This window comes from Canis aureus, chromosome 8 (genome assembly GCF_053574225.1).
Source record: "Canis aureus isolate CA01 chromosome 8, VMU_Caureus_v.1.0, whole genome shotgun sequence".
Lineage (NCBI taxonomy): Eukaryota > Metazoa > Chordata > Mammalia > Carnivora > Canidae > Canis > Canis aureus.
Genome location: NC_135618.1, coordinates 61,845,530 through 61,871,435, shown reverse-complemented (window position 1 = coordinate 61,871,435; position 25,906 = coordinate 61,845,530). Strand labels below are relative to the sequence as shown.

The following is a 25,906-nucleotide window of genomic DNA, read 5'->3' as shown; positions in this document are numbered from 1 at the left end:
CGAGATGGGCACTGAGGGGGCCCCCAGCTGGCAGCCGGGGAGCCTGTGAGGGTGACCTCTGCACCCAGATGAGTGGAGGAAGGGGACGCCAAATGTGGGGGGCTGGAGCAGCCCAGGAGGAGCTAGGAGAGGTGGTGAGAAGTCCCTGGAGGGTTCCAGAGCAAAAGCTGCTAGGATGCTCTGGCTTCTGGGGCCATGGGGGGAACACGGGGAGCCAGGGTGGACACAGGGGATGTCCAGGAGGATGGGTGGGTGGGCCGGTGGTCTGTCTGCCCCTCTGCTCATAGCTCCTCAGAGTGGGGGTAAGGACCCCCCAGAACCACACTCCGAGGCCTCAGGCTCTCTGGGCCACATCCCTCGCTGACCCTGTGTGGAGCAGTGATGTCTGCTAACCCCAGTACAGGGAGGGGGCAGAGGGCTGGGGCCCCTGGTACTCTCAGGTTCCCCACCAGGAACCTGTGTCTGTGCCTGGGGTCACTGCCCCGTCACCTAGCACCCCAGGCTCACCAGGAGGCCCATCCTGCACCAGGCACCCCCATCCCATAAACACCCATCAAGGGGAGGTTGGAAGTGAGGGCTCAGAGGATCCCCAGCCCCCACGGACAGTCTGCCTGTGGGGCTGGGCACGGGTCCCTCAGGATGATGTAGCTGTTTTTCTCCCGAAACTTCTCTATTCTGGGTGCCACTTAGAAGTGACCTGCCTCCCTCATCTCCACTTCCTCTCTAGACCCTAGAGCAGGTCACACGCCCCACGGGCGCCTCGGGGACAGGGACAGGGATGCTATGAGTGGGGCCTGTCATCACCAGAACCCCTGTGCTCAATTGCTCAGCCCACCACTCCCTGTGTCCCTCTCGGGTCCCGCAACAAGCCGGCCCTTGTCTCCCCATGCAGGCAGGGAGGGAAGCTGGGGACCAAGGCAGGGCGGGTGCCCTCGGGCCACTGCGAGTCTGGGGCAGGGGCCAGCCACCCCCAGGGCCAGGGCTGCTGGGTCCTTGGTCCAGGAACCAGAGGGGCCTGGTGCACCGGCCCCCACACCCACACCTGCCCATTCACACTCATGTGTGCACACCCACACCTGCTCACACACATGTGCACACCCACACCTGCCAACTCACATCTGCACACGCCCTGCAAACACTTCTAGCACAGAGCTTGGGCCTGTGATGAGACCTTTGGTATCTGAGGAGAGGCTCTGGCCTCCCGGCATCTGACTTAAACCAGCCTGATGCAGGAGAAGCTTTACTTACAAGCGGAAGGTGCTTCAGAGACCATCGTCCCTTCTGAGCACTCGCTCTGAGCCTCCCTCCTTCGGCCTCTGGCTCTCACTCAGTTACTAGGATGGGGGGTGCAGAACGCAGACAATCCCGGAGCCACTTCCAGGGCCCAGTATATCGTGTCACGTTCCACTGTGCTCGGTTGCCGTGCATCAATATGAAAAATTGCAAATGGACCAGCTTTTGCAAATGGATTGCAAATGAAAAGTGGGCCGACTTATACCTGGACCTGCTTGCCCAGTTAGGTCAAGCAGCCATCAGCACCCTGCGCGTTGCTGCGTCCACTCATGCACACACGTGTTCCCGTTGCACTTTGAGGGTAAGTGAGACATCAAGGTGTGTCCGAGTGCGTGGGCACGTGGCCAAGCCAACGTCCCTGTCATGATCGAGTGCCATCGTCCAGCACATCTCCCATGGCCATGCGTTGTCCACTTGGGTGTCCGCGGAGCAGCTAGGACATCGGGGATGGGGCTGCTCACCTGTGGCAGGTGGGAGGGACCTCACGTGGGACAGAACCCGTGAGCCTCAGGGATCTCCTTGCCAGCCTCCCTTTGCAGGGATGGGCAGACAGAGGCGAGAGTCCCGGCCCTGCTCCATTCCCTGGGTCGGAGCCTCCCTGAGCAGACATCTGGCCTTTGCCTTCCAGATCCTGATTGGGCTTCCTACACCCTGGGGGTGTTCATCTGTCTCAGCTGCTCTGGAATCCACCGGAATATCCCCCAGGTCAGCAAGGTGAAGTCTGTCCGCCTGGATGCCTGGGAGGAGGCCCAAGTGGAGGTATGGGCCTGCGAGGGGGTGGGGTGGGGGTGGCCGTGGGTGGGAGGATCCCCTGTAGTCCTGCTGCCACCTGGGTGTCCTGGGCCTGGCCCCCCGGTCAGACACCCTGAAGGTCCCTTTACCCTTGCTCCAGACTCCTGACTGGGACTAACACTGCAAGGTGAGGGGGGGGGAGTTGGGAGGGATAGGGTAGGGGAGCGGGAGGGGGCAGGGGGTGAGGGCAGGGGGAAGACAGGGTTTGTAGGAGGGGTGGGGAGAGAGGCAGGAGGGATGGGATGGGGAGGGGGGATGGGTGAGGGTGAGAGGGCAGAGGGTGGGGCCGGGGGCCAGGCGGGGTCAAAAGGACCTTTGTGTCCTGTGCCCTTGGCCTCCAGTTTGCCTGTTGGAAGCGCACATCTCAGCAGTCTTTGGTGTGTTTAGGGGCCAATGACACCAAAGTCACTTTTAGGACATTTCCACCTGGGAGAGAACCCGTGCGCTTAGCCGTCTGGTGCACAGGCCGGAGGATGCTCCTGTGCTGTGTCCCCACCGCTGTGCCCGTGGTGGGCACTTCCATGAAAGGGCCAGCAGGTGGCCCTGCGTCTGCTTCTCTCACCGAGTGCCCCCCCCCACCCCGTCCAGGGTCACCCAGGTTCTGGTGGGTCAGGGCTCCGCTCCTTTTTACAAGAAGGTAACATCCACCATATGGCTGGGCCTTGTTCTGTCTGCCCGCCTATCTGTGCACAAACACCTGGATGCTTCCCCGAGGCTGTGTTTTGGTCAAGAGCCACGTGCACGCAGGGAGCCGGTGACCGTGTGGGGCCCCCATGGCGTCCCCCCCACAATGCACAGTGATCCCTCTCCTGGAGAGTCCTTATTCAGTGGACCAGGTGACTGGAGGGATAGTGGCCGCCAGGCAGGTGCACCTGTGCCCCGGCAGGGCCAGTGGCAGCTCTTGGAAGCCTCATCCCTGCGGGTCCGAGGCCACACGTCTGTAATTTCTCACAGATTTGGCTCCATTTCCCTCCCCGGCGGCTTCTGGGCCCCGCAGCCTGCATCTGAAGGCCTCTGCTGCACCCTGCACTCTGCCCCAGGTCCTTCCCGGCCGCATCCCCATGGGGTCTTCGTGCAGCATTTCTGGGTCTAGAGTGACCCCGGGCATCTCAGGCCGTGGTCTGGAGTCTCTTGTGCTTTCTCGTCCGCCTTGCCAGGCGCAGCCTTGGCCCCTGCGGGCGCACATCGGCGCTTCCGCTTTCTTGTGTTCTTCTATATTTGGGGATCTAACCCTCCGAGGTGGTAGTAGGAGACGTTTTTTTCTGGGTTGTCTTTTGACTTTGCTCGAGGTGGTTTTTGCAGTGGAAACTTATTTACTTTGATGTAGTCAAATTTGTCAGTCTTCCGTGGTTTCAGGGGTTCTAGGGTGTGTAGATGGTCCCGCTTGGCCCCAGGCCTGGTCTGACTCATCACGGCATCACCCAGGTAGAGTTCACACCCCAGGCAGTTCCCGGGCGAGGCTGTGGCCCGTCGGTTTCACCACGTCGCCTGGCCGCGCAGCCATCCCCCCTGCCTGATCCTGGAAGATTTCCCCCAAATAACCACCTCCCCAGCCCCCGCTGGAAGCAGGGAGTCTGCTTTCTGTTCCAGTGGATGCGCTCCTCCGGACGGGTCAGGTCACTGCTCCCATGTCCCCCCGTGCTCCCTGTGACTTCCTCCCCCCCAGGGAGCACCACGTGTCCGGGCTTCCCCCACGGGGTGGCAGGTGTCCACACCACACACCCCTCTATCACAGAGTAATTCCCGCTGTGTGGACGGACCTCATTCGCCTTACGCACCCGCCCGTCCAGCCCCGGGCCTGGGGTCATCTCACTGCAGCCCCCGTGAATGCTGCCGCTGGAACAGTCTGGGCGAGCTCTCGGGGCGGGGGCCGGAGTGGCCTCTCCTGGACCGGGTGGCACGGCCGTGTCGGAAGGGACCTGCTGGTCCCCGGGGCACGTGCCCACTGGCCGTGCATGACTGTTCTGGTCCCCCCAACGTGCTGCCCTGCTGGCCTCCGAGCCGGGCCACCCCCGGGGCTGCAGGTGGTCTCTCGCTGTGGGGTTGACTTGCGTCTCCCGAATAATGAGCGACGTGAGCATCTTCTCATATGTCTGTTGGCCGCTTGTGTGTGTCCTTTGGACAAATGTCCATTCGGATCCTTCACTGATTTTAAACGCGGGTTGTGCTTTTATTCTTGAGCCGGGAGCTCCGACGTGGAGTCCTTCATATATTCTGGACACGAGCACCGCGTCAGATACGGTATTTGCAAATAGCGTTTCTCCTCCTGTGAGGTATCTTTTAACTTTCCTTTTTAGATAAAATGTTCGAAATGCTCCACGTGCAGATGATATTCTTCAGGAGCTCTAGGTTTAATTCCTGAGGTGAAAGCCACGACTCCGCCGTTTTGAAGTGAGCAGTCCCGTGGCACTGATCGCATTCCTGGGTTTGTGCAGCCACCACTGGTGTCTGGTTCCAGGGTGCTCCCATCACCTCCGAGGAGACGTCCTCCTGTCCCTGCTGGGCTGCGTCCCACCTTGGGCGTCACCCCTTCTGGCCGCGTCGTGTGAAGACAGCCACACACTGTGGCCTTCAGCGTCCGGATTCTTTCATTCGGCGTAACGTTCGCGCGCCCTCGACGGCATCCTTTGAAGCACATACGTTGTTCGTTTTGATGAAGTTCCATTTTTTTCTTTTGTTTGTGCTTTGGGGATCACATCCAAGAAACCATGTCTTCGTCCAAAGTCACAAAGATTTCCTCCCATATTTTCCTAAAATTATTTTTTGAATTATACCATGGCTTTTATCTACTACTTTTACTGTTTAGTTTTGGAAATCACATCTTTAATTCAATTGGAGCTTTTTTGACTGAAAGTTTGTGTCCAAATGCACTTTGTCTGATGGTTTCACAGTTTCCTGCCCCCACTGCTGACATGAATGGGCATCCCTCCCCCCATCCATCCTATTAAATCTAATATCGAATATTAGAACTTCCTGGATCTATTTCTGGACCTTGTTTGGTTGGATTGATTAGGCTTTCTGGTCAGTACCAGGTTTTAATATCTGGTAGGAAGAGTCTTTGCAGAATTTTCTAGAACGTTTTTGCTTGTTAATTTTTAAAATGAACTTTATAACCATTGCTAGCTTTAAAAAATCCTATCCCTGTTTTGTTTTGCCTTGTTTGACAACTGCAAAGATGACACAGAGGGACACCAGGAGAACATGCGTCTCTGGGCAGGGTTTCTTGTGCATCCCTCAGAACGCGTCCGTTTTGTCTTTGTGGAGACTGAACATTTCTCATGAGGCTGGTCCTTTGTATTTTGCCTAGTTCTTGACTGATGTTTTAGATAGAAGAGCAGCTGATTTTGGAATTCTAATTTGGTACCAGCCTTACTGTTGGTGTTTTTTTCCGGTTGACCCACTTGGGTCGGCCTTGGTCACGACCTGATAGTCCTCAAAGCTCAGTGTCTTTAGAAGAAAGGCTTTCCGCCAGGGCGTCGGGAAGGAGGCAGGAGTGGAGCGGAAGGAATCTCCTCCGCCCTCTTCGCCCTCCAGGCCGCCTGCACTCCCTGCTGCCCGATCTCTGCACCAGCCCGGGCATCTCCTCCCACATGCCGGGCACTGCCCCCAGGGCCTTTGCACCTGCTGCTCCCCCACTGCTTGTGTAAGTAGTCTGCTCCAGGTTCCTGACCCCTGCCGCCCACCCTTCGCTGCCCCGGGCCCTCACTGTGTCTAGTACTCGAGGGCTGCCTGCTGGGCATGGGCCAGATGAGTGGAGAGCGGGCCTCACCTGAGATGAGGATGGGGCACCTCGAGCAGAGGGACAGCTCTGCAGCCCTGGGGGACACGAGGAGGGCCCAGGATCTCTGCCACCCTCTCCAGGGCCCCTTCCACCTGCTGTGGAACTGGAGGTGCTGTCTCTGCGGCTGTTGCGGACTGCTTCCCCTGGGACAGGAGGGGCTGGGGGCCAGCAGGGCTCTGGGGTCAGCCGGCCCCTGCCCCAGGCCCCGGCCTCCAGGAGCACTGACCCCGTCCTCCCTCTGCAGTTCATGGCCTCCCACGGGAATGACGTTGCGAGGGACACATACGAGTCCAAAGTGCCTCCCTTCTACTACCGGCCCACGTTTTCCGACTGTCAGTAAGTCACAGCGGGGTTCTCTCAGGGGCTGGAGTTGGGAGGACCCACTGGGCACTGGCTGCCACCCTCAGAGCGGGGGCGGATGGCCGAGTCCCCAAGCCTGGTGATGGGGTGGTAGCCGGTGGCTGGAGGGAGGGCAGTGAGGCCTCACTGTGGGTCTCTGCATGCATCTCCGGGGGCCTCAAGTGCCCCCAGGTGGTCAGAGGAGGATGTTGAGAAGGTCCGGGGGGTGTCCACCCCGTCCAGGCTCCCCTTCTCCCAGCATTTCTTTTTTTTTTTTTTTAAGATTTTATTTATTTATTCATGAGAGACACAGAAAGAGAGAGAGAGACAGAGACACAGGCAGAGGGAGAAGCAGGCTCCACGCAGGGAGCCCGACATGGGACTCGATCCAGGGTCTCTAGGATCAGGCCCTGGGCTGAAGGCAGCACTAAACCGCTGAGCCACCAGGGCTGCCTTCTCCCAGCATTTCTTGACCTCCCTGAACCCCCTGCCTCCCTGGGCACCGCCCCCCAGGACGCCATGTCCCTCTGTGCTTCCAGGGCAGGACGGGCCCCTTGGGCATCACTCAAACCCCCCAACTGGCCTGCCTCTGCTCGCCGCTGTCCACAGTGGCACAGCCACGGCTTGGAGATGACAGCTCTCTTTTGACAAGGGTGCTCCCAGGGCCCAGAGGGGTTGGGTGAATTTCTTAGGGTGACACAGATCCCAGCAGATGAGCTGGAACCAAGACTTGGGATGTGGGTCTCCTCTGGGAGTTCCCAATCCCAGGCAGGCAGGTGGGAGACCTGCTCTCAGCCACCTGCCTGGGGCAAACTTCCCTTGCTTGCAAAGGAGGGGGAGGACCTGGCCGGGGACATGCTGCTGATGGCCACAGGGTCTCTGGGGACAAGAACCATTGCCAGGGACGACCCCCCCCCCCCGCCCCGGGGCAGGTACCAGTCACATCCTGAGCCCCCCTGCCCAGCCACTTCTGGGCCCACGGGGAATCTGGAGCCCGAGGCCCTGCCTGGCCATCTCGATATGAACCATCGAGGCCCAGCAGCTGTTGGGATTTTCACTTCAGCTGCAGGCTGCTCCGTGGTCTGCTTATTTGCATGCGTGCCCTGTATCTCCCTTCTGAGTGTATGACAAGGGACAGACTGGCCCGCAGGCTGTGTCCTTGTCACAGGATGCCTGGCAGGTTCCTCCGTGCCCTGGTCCCTATAACATGCTCGCAGAGACCATCCCTGCCTCCACCACTCCCTGTCCAGGTGACGGGGCATCCTGGGAGGGAGCAAACTGACCCCGGGCAGGCCTTGCCTTCCAGAAGCCTCTGCTAGGTGAAGTTTGTGGGAGCTGAGCCTGCCACCATCCCCACCCTTGGGAGGCACTCAGGCCTGCCCAGGCCACGCCCCTGAGGCCTAGGGGGGTGCAGATGCCTGCAGGGGTGGGGTCCCAGCCCCTCACAGGGAAACCTGACCAGGCAGCCATGAGACCAGCGAGGAGTGGTGGCCAACACACTCAGCTCACTGTGGGGTGTGGTTGGGGGCAGGCTGCGGATCCCATGTAGACTGTGGGGTACAGTGTGGTGTGGTGGCAAGGGGCATGGTTTGAATCACTCGGTAAACTGTAGGGTGCAGCATCCCCACCGAGGAGCAGGGCCCCTTGCAGGATGGGGGTGCAGCAGCCTCAGGGTGTCCTGAGGAGGAACCAGGGGATGTGTGCCCCCTCCCCAGCCTCCTGTCTGGGGCTTGGAGTTCACGGGCAAGTCCACGAGGAGACCACGAGGAACGGTGCTCAGAAGACCTGGGGATGAGGTCACACTCACGTCAGGCAGTGACTCAGAGAGAGGCGGGCATGGGCCCCCTTCCTGTGTCTGCCCCCCGCCCTCGGGTTCAGCCCTGCCTCTGCAGGAAGAAAGTCAGCAGGGCTCCTCCCAGTTTTGCTTCTGCTGTAAGCCAGCCCTCTGCTTCCCTCTTGGGGGCCCGGAAAGAAGGCCAGAGCCCAAAGGTGCCCCTAAGGTGCCCCCAAGTCCTCAGTGGGCAGGGTTCCCAGCTGGACGGGGCAGGGACAAAACCCCGGCCAGGTCAGCTCACCTCCTGGAGGCTGGCCATCGGGATGTGCGGGGCGTGTCTCCTGAGCCCCCTCCTGAGCTTGCACACGGCTGTCCTGTGTCCAGACCCCCTCTCTGGGGGCGCCCCACTCCAGCCTGATGCATTGTGACGTGTTAATCCACAACCATCTTCCTTCCGAATGGGCCCATCTGTAAAGTGCTGATGGTTAGGATTCCAACATATTTTTGGGGTGGTGGATGCAATTCAACCCATAACCGGGCCAGAAATCAGGCAGATTAAATGATAGGAGGTCTGGCTTTGCCTTGGGGAGTTCAGAGGGCACAGGCAGGTGGGGACGGCAGCCGTGCCTGGGTCCTCAGTTTCCCCATGGTACAAAGGAAGAGAGCGACACTGCCTGGTGAGCTGCCCACCCTGCGGGAGGGGAAGCAGGCCCCAAGGGCAGTCACCTCCCCAGGAGGGAGAGGCCAGGCCCAGGCCTCTGGGCAGAGGGACCTGAGCGTAGGACTCTGCGGCTGACGGGACCAGGGCAGCAGGGTGGTTGGAGTGGCGGTCCGATGCCAGCACCCCGACGTGGTGGATGAGCCTGCAGACAGCCACGCTCCTGCGGGGGGTTCCACGGGTGTGCCCCCAGCTCGCACCAGCCTCAGGGGGCGGAAGGAAGGGGTCTGCTGCCTGCCCGGCGCTAGGGACGCCCTGATGGGCTGTGGGAAGGTGGGAGGCCCGCCCTGAGTGGGGGCAGAGCGGGACGCTCCAGGGCTGGGCAGGGTAGGGTGGGGGGCTCCCAGAGGTGGTCACCCTGCACACCTGGCTGCCCCCGGCCCCCGGCTCCAGGCCGTGGCAGTCCGTCTGAGCCCTAGCTCAGACAAGGCTGGTGCCATGGGGACATCCAGCTCTGCATTTGCTCTGGGTTGCAGGGGGGGCACCCATGTTAACCCCGAGGGCCCTGGCACCAGTGGAGGAGCCCTGAGGCCTGTCTCCCCCAAGTTCCTGAGAGCACAGGCAGGTCTTCGGTTTCAGGAACAGTGTCAGACGGGAGTGTGGGCCTCCCTCATCATGAGGCTTGGTGCATAGTGGGAACCCCCTTTGGTGCTGGTTTTCCCTGGTATAGGAGGCTGGCCAGATGGCCTCAGCAGCTGGGGAAGGGTGCACCCTGGCCTTGCCGGGGCCCCGGCTGGCTGAGTGGCTTGGGAGAGCTCTGCTGGGCAGGGTGGGGACTCCCCCGGCGCCTGCTCCCCCAGCTTCCTCCTACTGCTGCTGGGAGCCTCAGGGACGAGGCACCCAGGCCAAGTGCTCCATGCAGGACGTCCAGCACAGACGGCCACACACCCCGCCCGATTCTGTGTACGCGCAGTGTCCACGCGGCAGTGGGCTGTGGCTGGGGGCCGGGTCACGGGGGTCCTCTCTGGGGTAATGGCGGTACAGCCTCGGGAGAGACTGGGACCTCTGTTTTTGATGCTTTCCGTGGCCACATTTGATGATACATGAATTGGAGCTAGTTTTTTTTAAAGTTTATTTTAGTCATTTCTACCCCCAACATGGGGCTTGAACTTATGACCCTAAGATCAAGAGTTGCATGCTCTACTGGCTGAACCCACCAGATGCCCCTAGAACTAATTTTTTTTTTACATGTATTTTTAAAAGATTTATTTATCAGGCGCCTGGGTGGCTCAGATGGTGAAGAATCGCCTTCAGCTCAGGTCATGGTCCCAGGATCAAGTCCTGCATCGGGCTCCCTGCTCAGCGGGGAGTCTGCTTCTCCCGCTGCCCCTCCCCCACTCCTGCTCCTTTTCTGTCTCTTGCTCAAAAAAATAAATAAAATCTTAAAAAAAAAGAATTGTTTATTTATTTTAGAGCACAAGCAGGCAGAGGGGCAGAGGGAGAGTCCTGAGCAGACTCCATGCTGAGCACAGAGCTCGACGTGGGGCTCGATCTCCTGGCCCTAAGATGAAGACCTGACCTGAAACCAAGTCAGGTGCCAAACTAACAGAACCACCAGGTGTCCCAGAGCTAATTTTTTTTTTTTTTTTGAAGGGGAGGTATTAGTGGTAAAACTATCTGATTAGCAAATGATTTAAAAATCAAAGCTGGTGGCCCTTCCACCCTGCCTTCTGGAGGCGGTGGACACGGGTTCCTTCAGGGGCCTTGTGCCCACGGGGTTCCAGGAGCCTCCGTGAGCCCCGCGGTCGGGCTCAGCACGATGCTCACTCTCTTCCCCAGACTCCTGCGGGAGCAGTGGATCCGGGCCAAGTACGAACGGCAGGAGTTCACACACCCCGACAAGCAGGAGCCCTACTCCGCAGGTAAGGCCCAGCCCCCTGGGCCCCTGGCCCTCTGTCCCTGTCTCTCTGTCCCTCCGTCCCTAGCTCTCAGTCTCTGGGCCCCTCCTGCCCACTCCTGGCACTGGCGACAAATTTCGGATCTGGAGGACGGCTCATTGGTCTCGGCTGGTGTCAGGTGCTGGTGTCAGGTGCACCCGGGCAGCCCTAGCTCAGACAAGGCTGGTGCCATGGGGACAGCAGGGCTGCGCTGGGCTGTGTGTGGGGTGAGCAGGTGCGGCGCGATAGGACCAGAGGCCTCGGCCCAGGTGGGAAGGTGGGACTTGGGCCTGCCTCTGGGACCTGGAGCGGCCCTCCCAGGAAAAAGTTGGGTCTGGGTTCCAGAAGTGGGGGTGCGTGTGGGGCAGCAATACCGACAGACCTCTCCACTGCGGGTATGTTTGGGTCCATCCCAGGCACTCAGTCCGCGACAGCGAGTCTCTCCCTCTGCCTCCTGCCACGCGGAGCTCAGGAGGTGGTAACAGCTAATGACAAGCTGGGGTCCTTCCTGCCTAAAAGTGTATCCCTGTCTCAGGCCCAGGGTCCCCCACAGAACCCATTCCTCCTAACTCCCGGTGCCACTGGCCGTGCTTCCTCTTGGGTGTGAGACATCAGGCCAGGGGCAGGGGGACTACAGGAGGGCACGTTAGCAGGCCCCGAGCCGGGGGCCTTGAAGGCCACTGCTGTATAGACGGCGGCTTCTCCATCAGCCCCTCCAGGGCCGGCAGAAGGAGCAGAGGCTCCCATCCCACTTGCCTGCACCGGGGCCCTCGCCAAGCTGTCACACAGGGGGGAGCCCAGTGCACTAGGACCCCCCGTAGGGACCCAGGACCATGGTCCCACACAGCCTCTAAATCTCACCTCACTGCATAGACCTCCCCAGTGCCCCCCACATGCCCTCCTGGGTCTCCCAGGAGGAAGGACATCCAGGGGCCCCACACCCCAAGGCCTCTGAGGCCTGGCCGGCCAGGTGCCCCTAAACCTAGAGCCTGCGCAGGCCCCTGCTGAGATGGAGGGAGCAGGTCCCCAGCACCTCCGGGTCCCCTATCACCAGCCCCAGTGTCGGGGTGGGGGAGCAGGTGCACCTGAGGGCTGGCGACCCCGGAGGTGTCCCTGGCCCTGCGGTTCCTCTGAGCCCCTCCCCCAGCCATGTGAGGAGCACCAGGGGATTCCCGTGGGCACTTCCTGCCACAGGCGCACTTTCTCAGGCTCAGGGGATGACACGCCCACCTGGCCACGTCGACGCAGAAGTCTGGCCCCTCCGACAGGGAGGAAGGGAGACCGACACCGCAGGCTCGGGAAAGGCCCTGGCCCCGGGAGCCACACAATGCCCAGGCTGGCGGCTGCGACCCCCATGGGTCAGCAGGGCTGCTGGGACCTGCAGGGGGCTGGGGCTTGGAGGGTGAGTGGGGTGCAGCCCCCCAGCCGCACCCGGGGCCTCCTGAGGGGAAGAGCACAGTTGTCTGGGGGACGCCAGGCACCAAAGCTGGACGTGAGGGCAGCAAGATAGGCCATAGGGCGCAGATCAGGGCTCAGCCCTACCGACAGAAGAGGTCCACTGATCACCAGGAAGAAACGGGGCGAAAGGGACCGTCAGCAGGCAAAGGCCCCCACAGAGAGGGGTGGCCTGGGCCACACTGGACGCCAATAGCCGTGGAAGCTGGGGGGAGCGGGATTTGCACGTCTCAGCATGTCCTCCCCTGGGCGTGGATGGGGTGGAGGAAGCGGGCCTGGCTGGCGGAGAAGCTGTCGGACCTGCTGCCCCTGCCGTGGACGGGGACCGGTGCCCGGACGGCGTGGCTGCCATGGCATTCCTGCCGGGAGGTGCAAAGCCTCGCCCTGGCCCTGAGGAGACGCCAGGCAGAGCCCGCCCGAGGGACCCTGACCGGAAAAGCTGACCAACACCCCTCAGAGGTGCCAGGCCTGGAGAGGTTGGCACGTGCGGGCCCAGACGGCATTGCGGGGCCGCGGGGCCCTCGTGAGGCCGCCGGGAAGGGGTTAGTGGTGTGGTGCAAGGGGACTGTCCGGCTCTGAGGACCCGACCGCGGCCACCTGCGTGCGGAGCCCCCTGCTGGCTCCCCTCGGGTCAGTGCCCAGGCATCCGAGTGCAGACAGGCCAGGCGTGACCCCGTGTCAGGGAGCGGGGTGAGGAGGCCACAGAGCCTGGCGCTCCCTGCCCTCGGCCAGGGTCACGGGTGTGTGCAGATAAGGCGCCTCCACCTGTGCCACCCCGGCTCACGGGTGACCCGGGTGACAGCTGCTCCTGGCTCCCGCCCCTTGCCACGCCCCGCCCCTTGCCACAGCCTCAATGACCGCCTTTCACGGGGTGGACAATGCCCCCCTGTTGTCCCGAGGGCCAGGCCGCCAGGCTGCCCCCAGTCACCGACAGACACGGCACTTCCTGCCGGGGCTTCGGCCCCCTCCCACGGCCTCCCCTCTGTGCAAAGCAGGGCTGGTCCCAGAGCTGCCGCCCCGCCCCACTGTTGTCCTGTCACAGAGCGAGCAGAGCTGGGGGGCTGAGGGCTGGGGCCTCCCTGCGTGTCAGAGCCCAGCCCTGTGCCTCAGTTCCCCTTCTGTGTAGCAGGGAGGACACGGTCCTCAGTGTGGGGTTGTCACTGGAAGCATGAACTGGTGTCAGGTGCGGGGCACCCAGTGGGCATCCTGGGGGTGGCTGGTGCGCGTCCAGTGGACTGAAGGCATTTGTGGGGTTTGGCCTATGTGCCCCTCCCAGCCCCCACTGGACTCGGGACTGTTGGCCACTTCCTGCAGCATCCTCTGCGTGGGGATCGAGGTGTGGGGCAGGTGGAGTTGGCCGTGCAGAAGGTTGTGCCAGGCCCCCAGCGAGGGGCTGGGGTAGCAGGGAGGGAGTGACAAAGGAGGTGAGGCCGGGCCCTCACGTCAGCCTCTGGGGGAGTAGAGCCAGGTCCTGGCTCTGTGCCTGGAGGACACCTTTCCTCCGGGCCTCCCCTGGCAGAAGCCACATTGCCTGGGGGCCCATCTCCTGCCTTGGGAGGGCCACCCGGGGTCTGGCCACAGAGCACCCAGCCCGGGCCACCTGGTAAGCCCTGCTGCCCCCAGAGCGAGGCCGCGTGTCCCTGCTCCCGTCAAGAAATCAGCATGTCACCTATTCACATAAGCTGCGGTCCAGCTGCGAGCCCCGTGCCCCAGGCGGGGGACAGTTCTATGAGCTGTGACAAAGGCAGGTGGGTGACAGTCCCGTTCTGTGGGCCACTCTGCCCCGTGGCCCAGCCTCGCACCTCTTCCAGTGTCATCCACGGATCCAGCTGCGTGGCACCTCTTGGGCCTGGTTCTGTCCATTCACCCAAGGTCGCCCCTTCCTGGGCACAGAGTGGTGTTGAGTGCGCAGAGGAGTTCCCCAGCCGGGGGACGTTGGGTTGTGTCCAGTTCGAGACCCTGAACGCTGTGCGCAGGCTTTCATTCTCTCCGGGTCGTGTGAGAAGCAGATGACACCTCCTCGTTAAGTTAAACAAGTTGACCGCCCTGTCCTGCAGGCCGTCCGGCAAAGGAGGGGCCGCGGCCCGTGTGCCTGCCTGCACTTGGGACCGTCAGTTTTTGTGGCTTGGTTTGGCCGTTCCGGTGGGTGGGCAGTGGGGTCCCGTCACCACCGGTGGTGCTGAGGATCCTGTGTGCGCTTCCTCCAGGCCGTCCACGGGACTTCCGCGAGGAGGCAGCGCGTAGGCCCCGGGGGCTGCGCTGGCTCTCCCAGCTTCCAGGCCGGTGGTGCCAGAGCCAGCACAGGGTGGGGCCTGGCACACAGTGGGTGCTGGCTCGCGCTAGGGCCCAGCACGCGGTAGGGGAGGGCACACAATAGGCACTCAGCAAATGCTGGTGAACCATCTGGCCTCTGCCCCAGGACTGGTCAGTCCTTTGGGAGAAAACGGTCCCCTGGCGCAGCTGAGCTCCAGGCGTGCATGTCAGGAGGGCACCCCGGGCTCCATCCTGCTGTGTGTGCTGCGGGATCCCCCTCTCGCAGGGGCCGGTGGGCAGGGGCGTGGGGAAGGGCGGAGCAGCACAGATACCCCGAGCCAGCGTAGACGCCACGACAGCTCAGAGCCCTGGAGTCTGCAGGAGCCTGCAGGGGTCTGGAAACTGCGAGCATGGCCGGGGCCCACAGCCTGGAGGCCCTGGGTGTGGTGGGAGGGAGCCGCCCCAGGCCAGGGCCGGCAGGCGCACCTCAGGGGGCGGCCGGGTGCGAACACGGGCAGGCTGCCCGCTTCAGGCCGAGCGCCAGCCGAACAGCCGTCCCGCTGCTGAGGCCAAGTCAGGGACCCCGGCCAGCGCGCGTCCGAAAATATTGCTGCTGCTGTTGCGGTGCCTGAAATTAGGCGTCCTGGCGGCTGGCTGTCGGGCAGCACACGGCGCAGGAGCCAGACAGGCTTGGGGCCAGCCGGTCCCTCCGTCGGCTGCAGCCAGTGGGAACGGGGTGGATGCTGAGCCGCCTCCCACCCCACTGAGCCCCGCGCCCGGCGCGTCCTGAGGCGCTGCTGCCACCTGCTGGGCCGGGTGGGCAAGGCAGGCGGGCAGCCTGCAGAGGGTCAGCGCTTGGTGGCAGGTGACCTTGGACCAGGACCTCGCGTCTCCCTGCCTCAGCCTCCCCTGCTGTACCATGAGGATAACAACTCGGAAGTCCTTCTGGGGCCGGAACGGGATCATGTGGGTGAAGTGCTCAGCCAGGGCCTCGTCATGGGCGACGCGCAGGGGTGCTGGTGGGGACCGTCCTTGCAAATGTCACCACTCCAGCTGCCGGGGAGCAGAAGCCGCACTGGGGTGCTTCCCTGTGTTTGCGGCCTGGCTGACCTGCAGGCAAGTGGACTTCCAGCTTCGCCCTGGGTTGAGCGCTCACACGGCCCGGTGTGTGCTTGGGGACACAGTGGCGCTGTGCGCAGGGAGTCCGGGGACACAGGCTCCGAGAGAAGAGACACAGGGACCTCTGAGTGGGAGCAGAGGGGCGAGGCCCCATCTGGCGCTGTCCCGCGACAGACTGAGCGGCACCAGCTGCCCCTCCCGACGCCGGGCTGCCGCCTTCTTAGGGCCGCATGACTCAAGAACAGAGAAGATGGCCCGCGTCTCCGTGCCGTCAGGGAGCGGCCTGCCAGGGCCACGGGGGGCGGGGACGGGGGGCGCAGCTGCCAGGGTCCCAGGTCCACGGGCGGCTAAGAGGACGAACGGTGGGCCCCACCCGCTGCCCTGGCCCCCCTCCCGTCACGGGCGGCCCCGGGTGGCACTGCACGGGGAGAGCCCCGAAACCCAGGACAGCAGAGACCGTCGGGCGGCTTGTGTGGGAACCCGCAGACCCTGCCTGTGACCAGCAAACCCCCGTGGATCGCGCCAACGGGCGTGAGAGGAAGGAGCTGCGGGCCCGGCTCACTGGGCACAGGGTCCTGGGGCGGGCATCGCACCCAGGGACGGGACGGGAAGGGATGGGACGGGGTGGAAGTCACCAGGAAGCATTCCCTTCCAACCGCTGCCGGAACAGCTGGCTGCAAAATTTGTGCCTTAAAATGACAGACTGACCGTCCCGAGGGTCGGGGGCTGCAGTGAAGGTGGGAGCAGGGCTGGCTCCTCCCCGCGTCTTCCACTCCTGTTTCCGTGGTCACTTCTCCCGCTGCCTCCCCTGTGCGAGGACCCTTGTAGTGACCTCAGGCCCACCTGGACGACGCAGGATGCCCGCCCGTCCGCAGGACTCAGCGGCGGGCGCCCTGGTCCGCTCCTCCGCCCCCCCCCCCCAGGGTGGCCGCACAGGTGCACGCTCCAGGTGCGCGCAGGACCCTGCACACAGGGTAGCACACTGCACCCCCCCACGTGTGTTTATTGCGCCTCCAAAAAGAAAAAGGTTAACACCCCAAGAGCAAGCAGCAGTGGGCAGCCTGTGGGGGAGGGGGTGGCCCCGGGTCCCGGCACCACGGGCGAGTCCGGCTGCACCCACCATGCTTTGCAGCCCTGAGGCCACCAAGACTCCTGGCCGCGGACCGGAGGGCTGGCTGGTGTCCTGCCACCTGCACCCTTTCTGCGGGTCGGAATGACGGCCTCCGCGCCCTGACCCTCTGACCTGCACCCTTTCTCCCCAGGGTACCGAGAAGGCTTTCTCTGGAAGCGCGGCCGGGACAACGGGCAGTTTTTAAGCAGGAAGTTTGTGCTGACGGAACGAGAAGGTTCCCTGAAGTATTTCAACAGAAACGATGTGAGTCTGGCCCAGGGCCTGCAGAGGGGGCGTGCTGTCCCCAGCTGCCCCCTCCTGTGGGGACCCCCATCCGCCCACCCCTTGATCACAGTGGCTCCCTGGGGCCGGGCCTGGGTCGGTCATGGTGGGAACAGAGATGACAAGCCCTTCCCCGCTGGGCTGTCCCCCGCCTGAGAGGGGCGGCCAGGCAGGTTGGGAAGACCCTGTGGCCCACCGGGGCCTGCCCCTCCCCAGACCAGCTCCAGGTCAGAGCACGCCCCCATGACACACAGAGCCAGCCCCTGGGGCGGAGAGGAAAACCAGGCTGGCAGGGGTGGGGGCACACCAGACAGAGGAGGGGTCTGCCTAGGAGTTGAACACTCGCCCTCCTCATCCCCGGGGAGGGGACTGCTGTTACCTTGGACATACAGGTCGGGAGGCCCAGGCCCAGAGAGGGTTAGTAACTTACCCCAAGCCACACAGCACAGCCAGCACCCACAGGCCCACCCTTGCTTCCAGGCCAAGGAGCCCAAGGCCGTCATGAAGATCGAGCATCTGAACGCCACCTTCCAGCCAGCCAAGATTGGCCACCCCCACGGCCTGCAGGTCACCTACCTGAAGGACAACAGCACCCGCAACATCTTTGTCTACCATGAAGACGGGAAGGTGCGTTCTCGGGCTGCCTGGCAGGGGTGGGGAGCTGGGCCGCCCCACCCACTCACACCCAGAGCCTCTGCCCAGCAGCCCCTCTGGGTCCGTCCTTGTGTCCACTGGCGGCCCCTCCTCCTCATTGCTTTGGTGCGTCCGTTTCTACCTTCAGAGCTGGGCTGTAAAGGGTGAAATGTGTCTGCACTTCAGACGCACATGTCTGGCGACCACCTCTCAATCTTTTATTGTTAAAACACGCATCAAATTCATCATTTTCACAATGTTTGAGATATGGTTCTGAGGTATTGGGTACATTCATTGTGCCGCCGTCCCCCCATCTAGCTCCAGAACATTCTGTCCCCATGACACACTGACCCCCGGCTGCGCCCACTGTCTGCTCTGTAAGTCTGACAATGCCAGGACCTCGTGTGCGTGGTGTCCCCGTGTGCATTCTGGTCTGGCTTGTGTCACTCGACCTCACATCCTCAGGGCGTGTCCCCGCGGTAGCAGGTGTCCAGTTCCTTCCAAAGGCTGTTGTGTGTATGGACCACATTGTGTTTATCTGTTCCTACCCTGATGGACAGTCGGGTTGCTTCCACAGGCTGGCTGTCACGAAGGATGCTGCTATGAAGTTGGGGGAACAAATCTCTCTCTAAGATCCTACATTCAATTCTTCTGATTTTATAGCCAGATGTGGAATTGTGGGATCACGTGGAAATTATTTTTTGGGGAGCCCTCCCCACTGTCGTCCACAGCAGTTTCACAGTTTGCATTCCCACCAACCGGGCACGAGGGTTCTCATTTTTCACATCCTCGCCAACACCTGTTTCTGGGTTCTGATTTTAGCCATTCTGTGTGTGAGGTGCTATCTCATTTTGGTGCAGATTTGCATATCCCTGATGATGAGGGATGTTGAGCATCTTTTCATGTCCTGCTTGACCACTTTGTACGTCTTCAGAGAAAGGCCTATTCAGGTCCCATTTTGCTCATTTTGGATTTGGGTTGTTTTTTCTGGCTTCTCTATTTATTCTGGATATTAAGCCTTTATCAGATACATGACTTGAAAACATTTTCTTCCATCCTGTGGGTTGCCTTTCACTCTGTGGATAGTGTCCCCGGAAGCACAAAATTTCAGAGTTTTCATGAAGTCCAATTTCTCTTTTTCTTTTGTTGCCTATGCCTGTGGTGTCAGATCAACAAAATCATCACCATATCCAATGCCATGAAGCTTTTGCCTTGTGTTTTCCTCTAAGATATTTATTGTTCAGGTTTTACATTTAGGTCCTTGATCCATTGAGTTAATTTTTAAAAATATTTTATTTACTTGAGAGAGAAAAGAGATAGAGCATGGGGGTGGGTGGGTGAAGAGGGCAGCCTCAGATGGCACTGAGCAGGGAGCCTGACGGGGGTTTGATCCCAGGCCCCCCCTGTGATCATGACCTGAGCCAAAGGAGCCACCCAGGTGCCCCTCCACTGAGTTAATTTTTATATGTGGTGTGAGAGAAGAGTCCAACTTCATTCTTTTTCATGTGGCTATCCAGTTTTCCTAGCACCATTTGTTGAAAACGGTGTTCTTTCTGGGGATCCCTGGGTGGCTCAGCGGTTTAGCATCTGCCTTCAGCCCAGGGCATGATCCTGGAGTCCCGGGATCAAGTCCTACATTGGGGTCCCTGCATGATGCCTGCTTCTCTCTCAGCTATGTCTCTGCTTCTCTCTCTTTCTCTCTCTCTCTCTCTGTGTCTCTCATGAGTAAATGAATAATCTTTTTTTTTTTTTTAAAGAGTGTTCTTTCTTCATTGAATGGTGTTGGCACCCTTTCTCAAAAAAATCATTTGACCCATTTCTGGGCTGTCTTCTATTCTGGTCTATGTCTGCCTTTATGCCAGTGCCATGTTATTTAGACAGTGACTTTGTAATAAGTTTTGAAATTAGAATTGCGATTCCTCCAGTTTTGTTCTTTTTTAGAATTCTTTGGCTACTTGGGTTCCCAGATATTCCAAATGAATTTTGTCAAATATGTGTTATGCATCAACTGAGATGATCACGTGGTTTGTTCTTCCTTCATTCTGTTGCAATATGTTACACTCATCCATTCCCATGTTGAACATCCCTTGCATTTCAGGGATAAATCTCACTTTGTCATGGTGTATGGTCCTTTTTTTAAAAATTTTTTATTTATTATTATTTATGATAGTCACACACAGAGAGAGAGAGGCAGAGACATAGGCAGAGGGAGAAGCAGGCTCCATGCACCGGGAGCCCGATGTGGGATTCGATCCCGGGTCTCCAGGATCACGCCCTGGGCCAAAGGCAGGCGCCAAACCGCTGCGCCACCCAGGGATCCCTGTATGTTCCTTAATATGCTGCTGAACTCTGTGTGCTAGTATTTTCTTGAGGATTTTTTTTAAAAGATTTTATTTGAGAGAAAGCACATGAGCAGGGGGAGGAGCAGAGAGAGGGAGACATGCTGACTCCCTGTCAAGACCTGAGCCAAAGGCAGACGCTTAGCAGACAGAGCCACACAGGTGTCCCCTAGCCACATTTTAAATACTTGGTTGTCAAAGGCCATTTCTATCACTGCAGAAAGTTCAATCAGACGGTGCTATGTGAGATCTGACAGGAGGGGGAATTCAGTACTTCACAAATCAGGACACAGCAGCAGCTCAGCTGAAAGGTCTCACATTTATTACTGAACCGACCTACCAGTATAGAGGCATAGTAACAGAGAGAATCATTCCCTTGATAAGACATGTCTACTGGCCAGGTAGGAAGGATGTTTCCATGGAAATGATTCTGTTTCTTGAGGATTTTTGCGTCTGTGTTCACAAGGGATACTGGTCTGTGGCTGTCTTGTATTTCTGTCTGGCTTTGGTATCCAGGTTATGCTGGGTGAAATACAGAACACCGCACAGAAAGAGTTGGGAGGCGCTCCCTCCTCCTCAGTTCTCTTGCATAGCTTGGAGGGGATTGGTGTTGGTCATTAAAGGTGGAGAATTCACCAGTAAAGCCAGCAGGGCCAAGGCTTTTCTTGGTTTGGGAATTTCCTATGTCTGATCCCATCTCCTTCCTCGTTCATAGGCCTCTTCAGATGGTCCACGTCTTCGTGATTTAGTCTCGGTGGGTTTTCTCTTTCCGGGAATTTGCCCACTTCATCTAGGTCACCCCGTTGTTGGCATACAGTTGTTCACGGAACCCTCTCCTAGACCTTTTTAGTTCTGGGAGTGGCGTCCCCGACTTTGTGTCTGATTCTAGTGACTTGAGTCTATTTCTTAGTCCATCCAGCTCGAGGACTGCCGATCCATCAATCTTTTTGAAGAACCGACTTCTGGTTTCATTTCTTTTCTCTAGTGGTTCTCTTTTCTTTATTTCATTGATCTCTGCTCCAGTGTTTATGATTTCTTCCCTTCTGCCAGCTTTGGGTTTAGTTTGTTCAGTTTCTCGTCTAGCTCCTTCAGTTGTAGATAGGTTGTTGGTTTGACATCCTTTCCTTCTGGATTTTAACGCCAGCACGTATAGTTACAGATTTCCCTGTTAGCAGCACCGTGGCTACACCCCGTGTTCTGGCGTGGCGTTCTGTTTTCCTTCATCGAATTTCATTTCATTTCTAATTTCCCTGGTGATTTCCTCTCTGGTTTCCACTGGTTGTTTAAAAGTGTGTTAAATTTCCGTGATGTTGTGAATGGTTTTTTTTGTGTGTGTTGACTTCTAACTCCATCCTGTTGTGGCCAGAGAGGATATTTTGTATGTAGCCTACCTTTTAAAATCTATGAAGACTTACCTGAGGCCTCACGTGTGGTCGATCCCATACGACAGTACAACGTCCAGTGGGCACCGGGGAGGAACGCGTGTGCCATCCTAATTGGGTGGGCCGTCTGGTTGGACGGGGTTGGTTGCTGGGGCAAGTCCTCCGTGTCCTTACTCCTGTCCGTGTTTCTGTGCATCACTCTGAGTGCAGCATCACTGTCTCCAGCTGTTATCCTAGGCTGGCTAGTCCCTTCAGTTCTGTGGGGTTTTGCTTCTTACGTTTTAATGGTCTGTGCTCAGGTGCGTAAATGCTTGTAATTGTTAGATCTTCCTGCTGTATTGAGGATTTTACTCACATGTACTGTCCTTCCTCGTCCCTTGTGACCTTTTCCTGACTTAGTCTGTTTGTGTGATGTTGGTGAAACCAGCTGTCTCCTGGGGACTGTCTGCACGTAACGTGTGTTCCCATCGTTGACTCTCAACCTGCTGTGTCTTTAGATCTCACCTGAGTCTCTCGTAGCCAGTGGTCGCAGCACGTGTTTTTATCCATCCTGCCGTTCTCTGTGTTGACTGGAGAGGCTCTTTCGTTTACCTTTAAAGGGAACGCTGGTGAGGAGGGGCTTCCTCCTGTCCTGTGCGTTTTGTGTTGTGTGTGGCCTACGGCTTTTTTCTCCCTTGTTTCCTGCATTCCTGTCTCCTTCTGTGTTTAGTTTTTTAGTGAAATGTTTAAATTCCCTCCTAATTCCTTTTGTATATATTCTATAGCTCTTTTCTTTGTGGTTGCCATGGGGATTACATTTAGCATACTAAATTTATAACCTTCTAAATCAATTTTATAGTTTATTTTTAAGATTTTATTTATTTATTCATGAGAGACTACAGAGAGAGGCAGAGACATAGGCAGAGGGAGAAGCAGGCCACCCATGGGGGGCCTGTTGTGAGACTGGATCCCAGGACCCCTGGGGTCACAACCTGAGCCAAAGGCAGATGCTCAACCATTGAGCCACCCAGGCGTCCCATTGATTTTACAGTTTAATTTCAGTAACATGCAGAAACCTCCTTCACAGCTGTGTGTACACACCTTTTTGGTTGTCAGTGTCAAAGTATTACATCTTTACACACTCTGTGCCCCAAGATATAATCATTCTTTTAAATGTACTATTTCCTAATGTACGTATAAAATAAGATTTGCAAATACAAACAAGTTTAGTAATGGTAGCTTTTAATTTTTGATTACTTTTTTGTTTAAAAGCATGAGTCTTTTAAATCCTATACAGGAGAGTTACAAACCTTTCCTGAGATCCTCATGTCTCCATACGGCTTCAGTTACTACTGTTTTTTCATCTCATCCTTGTTCCTGGTCTGAGGGGGAAAGTGATCAGTTGTTCCCCAGGGTGTGTGAGGTCAGCTGTAGGTTTGTCCCATGATAAGGCTTTATCACGTCAACATGGCCTGTCGAACCTCACTTTGTTTTTATCGTGAACAGATGTTGTATTTTGTCAAATGCTTTCCTTTGCTTTTTCTTCATATGTTGAGATGATCATACAGTTCCCAAACCTTTTGTTGATAGGACGTATCCCGTTGACTGGTTTGTGAATGTTGTGCTATCCTTGCTTGCATCCCTGGAAGCTACTTGCTAGGGGTGAATGATCCTTTCAACCATATTGTTGGATTCAGTTTGCTGGTATTTTGTTCAGGATTTTTACATCCTCATGGATGCAAAATTTTGCATGGCCTGTAGCTTTTTTCATAGTGTATTTGTCTGCTTTGCTATCAGGATAATGCTTGCCTCATAGAAAGAAGAAAAGCTTCCAGATTCAGTTTTTTTTGCAATAGTTTGGGAATAGTTATTAACCTTTTTAAAATTTTTGGTGAAATTCACTAGTGAAGCCATCTGGTCCTGGACTTTTGTGTGTTGTGAGTTCTTTGATTATGGATTCCATTTTGTTACTAGTAATCGGCGTGTTCAAATTTTCTATTTCTTCATGATCTGGTTTTGGAAGACTGCATGCACTGTTATGTGGTATTAACAGGTTCTAGGCAAGACATGAATCAAAGCACGTGGGCCAATCTTTAGCTTTATCCGGAAACCTCCACTTTCCTTGGGAGATTGAGCCCAGGGCCCTTCTGTATGTGTAGCATGATGCTCTGCTGGCCTGAGTCCCCAATGGCCCTCCTTCCCTCAAAGAGGGTTGTGGACACCTGCTGTGGGCTGGGCCCTGTGCCTGGACACAGGTAAGCCTGTTTGACATGGTTCCACCCTCAGTGAGTGATTGCAGTTTGCCAGTAGATACAGGCATGGATCAGCGACAAGTGACTAAAATCTCACCTGTACTGAGCGCTGGGAACAGTGACTGTGAATAATGGGGCGGGGGGGAGGGTACTGCATCCCAAGGGTAAAGACAGGTACTGGAGTGGCATGTGCAAAGGCCTTGTGGCCAAATGCAACAGGACATATCTGAGCAGCTGACAAGGTGGAGGCTGGCAGGAAAGGAAGGGCAGAGCCTGCAGGGCCTGCGGCCATGCTGTGGACTTCTATCTTTATTGGAGATGCAGTGGTGTCACAGCCCAACTTGAACTGCCGGTGACCCTTCCAGTTACCATGGTTTCAATGATCTGAAGGAGTCCTGAGGGAGGTGGGAGGCCTGGCCCCAGGGGTTGTGGGGAGACTGGAGAGCACAGTGGTGAGGGCAGGGCCCAGAGTGTAAGTCACTGCCTGGATTGGGAGTCCTGTGCACCAGGCAGGGAAGACAGTGCAGAAGGAGACACTGCAGCACTGGGCCAGCCCAAGGGGACAGGCCTGGTGACAAGGTGTGGTCAGCAACTTGTGGGGTGTGCAGCAGGTGGGTGTGGCAGAGGAGGAATTGTGGCTGTGGTCCAGGTGAGCATAGAGTGACCCCTGTGGGCAGCACGGGAGCCCTAACTGGCGTGCAGATGCCCCGTGGCCGGCAATGGCCAGGTGTTGGCAGGGGAAGGAGCTATTTGGGTCAGCCAGGGTTGGGACAGAGTCCAGCATCTGGTGGGCAGGGGTCCCTGGAGTGGGGGGCAGGGCAGCAAGGAGAGGTAGGGGCTGCGGGTCTACCCTGTCCAGTGAGGGACTTTGGCTCACGTAGAGCCGCACTTGAAGATGGGAGGCAGCAGCTCTGGGTGGATTTAAAAATAGATGAGCCTCACTCTGGGCGACATGTGCCGTTTGTAAAAATAGCCCCATCTGAGAGGAGAAAAGCCACCCATGCCCAAGCTACATCAGGGCCTGGGGGCCGGCTGGCCATAGCACGGCCCGCTCCCAGGCCCCCAGCCACCCCGGGGCCGGCCTGCAGCACACGCCCGCGCTCCCGCCTGTGCTCACGGCAGCCCTCCCCCGGCACGCAGTGGCGGGGAGTCTGGACAGTCCAAGGGAGGCAGAGCTCACGGCCCCGCTGGCGGCCAGCCCCGGGGCCGAGGCCCACACCTGCCTCCCACCCACAGGAGATCGTGGACTGGTTCAATGCGCTCCGTGCAGCCCGCTTCCACTACCTGCAGGTGGCGTTCCCGGGGGCCAGTGACGCCGATGTGAGTGGCGGCTCCTTGTACCTGCTGGGGGATGAAGGGTACCCCGCTAGCCTGGGGTGGTGGGCGGAGGGCTGGCCAAGGGCTCCCACACACCCCCCTCCTTTATCCTGGGACCTCTTGGCCCAGTGGCAGCGAGAAAGGGGGGAGGGGGCCCGTCGGGGAGGGCCCCAGCCTGAGCCCGTCTTCTGCTCTAGCTGGTGCCCAAGCTGTCCCGGAACTACCTGAAGGAAGGCTACATGGAGAAAACCGGGCCCAAGGTGGGTCTGACCGGCAGCCTCCACGGAGATCACTGTCCTGGCCACCAGGGTCTGGGGTGGCCTTGGAGGGTCAGAGCGCCTGCAGCGCCCCGGGCGAGGACTCGGGGTGTCCTTGGGTGCTTCTAACAGGTCCCGTTGGTGCGGATGGCCCGGGACTGTAGCGCTCTGGCCCTCTGCATCGGCCACTGTGTGCAGCACGCACGGTTGCCCCCGCAGCCCAGGCGGGGCTCTAACTGCCCCCAGGGAGGAGTGGCGAGGAGGAAGCGGTGCGGGGGGCAGGGGAGGGCCCCGCCATGGGAGGAACGACCAGCGCAGAGGCCCTGGTGCGCCCCGGGCGGACAGCCCGCAGGAAGCGGGAAGCAGGATGAATGAGCGTACGTGGGGGGTGAGGGGGAGCTCGTGTTCCTCAGGCTGACTGGCCGCACCCGGCGCGCTCTGACCCGCAGCAGACGGAAGGCTTCCGGAAGCGCTGGTTCACCATGGATGACCGGAGGCTCATGTACTTCAAAGATCCCCTGGTAAGGGCGGGTCCGGGCTGGGGTCAGCGGGGGCCCTCGCAGGGGGACGTCTCCTCCCCCACAACGCTGAGAAGAGTGGCAGGCCCACGTTTGCTGCCCATGGGCTGTGGGGACGAGGAGCAGGAGGGAGGGCTGGATCTCGGGGGTCCAGACTCACAGGACCCCCCCCACCGCCCACAGGATGCCTTCGCTCGTGGGGAAGTCTTCATCGGCAGCAGAGAGAGCGGCTACACGGTGCTGGACGGGCTCCCACCGTCCACCCAGGGCCATCACTGGCCACACGGCATCACCATCGTCACGCCGGAACGGAGGTTCCTGCTGGCCTGCGAGACAGAGACGGAGCAGCGGGCCTGGGTGGAGGCTTTTCGGAAGGTGGTGGACAGGCCCATGCTACCCCAGGAGTACGCAGGTAAGTGCAGGTGGGGGCTGGGG

The 25,906-nt window shown here is 58.9% G+C and overlaps 2 protein-coding genes across 3 annotated transcripts in view; both read left to right on the top strand.

Moving 5' to 3' along the window:
• LOC144319226 (arf-GAP with dual PH domain-containing protein 1-like) overlaps positions 1–2,203 on the top strand; it is a 62,352-nt gene extending 60,149 nt beyond the window's left edge. Inside the window, exons 7-8 of the mRNA XM_077907082.1 lie at positions 1,968–2,052; positions 2,186–2,203. Of these exons, the coding sequence (XP_077763208.1) occupies positions 1,968–2,052; positions 2,186–2,203 (103 nt within the window). The remainder of the gene's footprint in view (positions 1–1,967; positions 2,053–2,185) is intronic.
• ADAP1 (ArfGAP with dual PH domains 1) overlaps positions 1,921–25,906 on the top strand; it is a 26,630-nt gene continuing 2,644 nt past the window's right edge. Inside the window, exons 1-9 of one of the 2 annotated variants that reach the window (XM_077907479.1) lie at positions 1,921–2,052; positions 6,111–6,202; positions 10,477–10,559; positions 16,664–16,776; positions 17,275–17,421; positions 24,616–24,699; positions 24,894–24,956; positions 25,403–25,474; positions 25,655–25,883. In XM_077907479.1, coding sequence (XP_077763605.1) covers positions 6,114–6,202; positions 10,477–10,559; positions 16,664–16,776; positions 17,275–17,421; positions 24,616–24,699; positions 24,894–24,956; positions 25,403–25,474; positions 25,655–25,883 — 880 coding nt within the window. In that variant the 5' untranslated portion in view covers positions 1,921–2,052; positions 6,111–6,113. Of the gene's footprint in view, positions 2,053–6,110; positions 6,203–10,476; positions 10,560–16,663; positions 16,777–17,274; positions 17,422–24,615; positions 24,700–24,893; positions 24,957–25,366; positions 25,475–25,654; positions 25,884–25,906 lie in introns of both variants that reach the window. The other variant, XM_077907480.1, reaches the window with a different exon arrangement.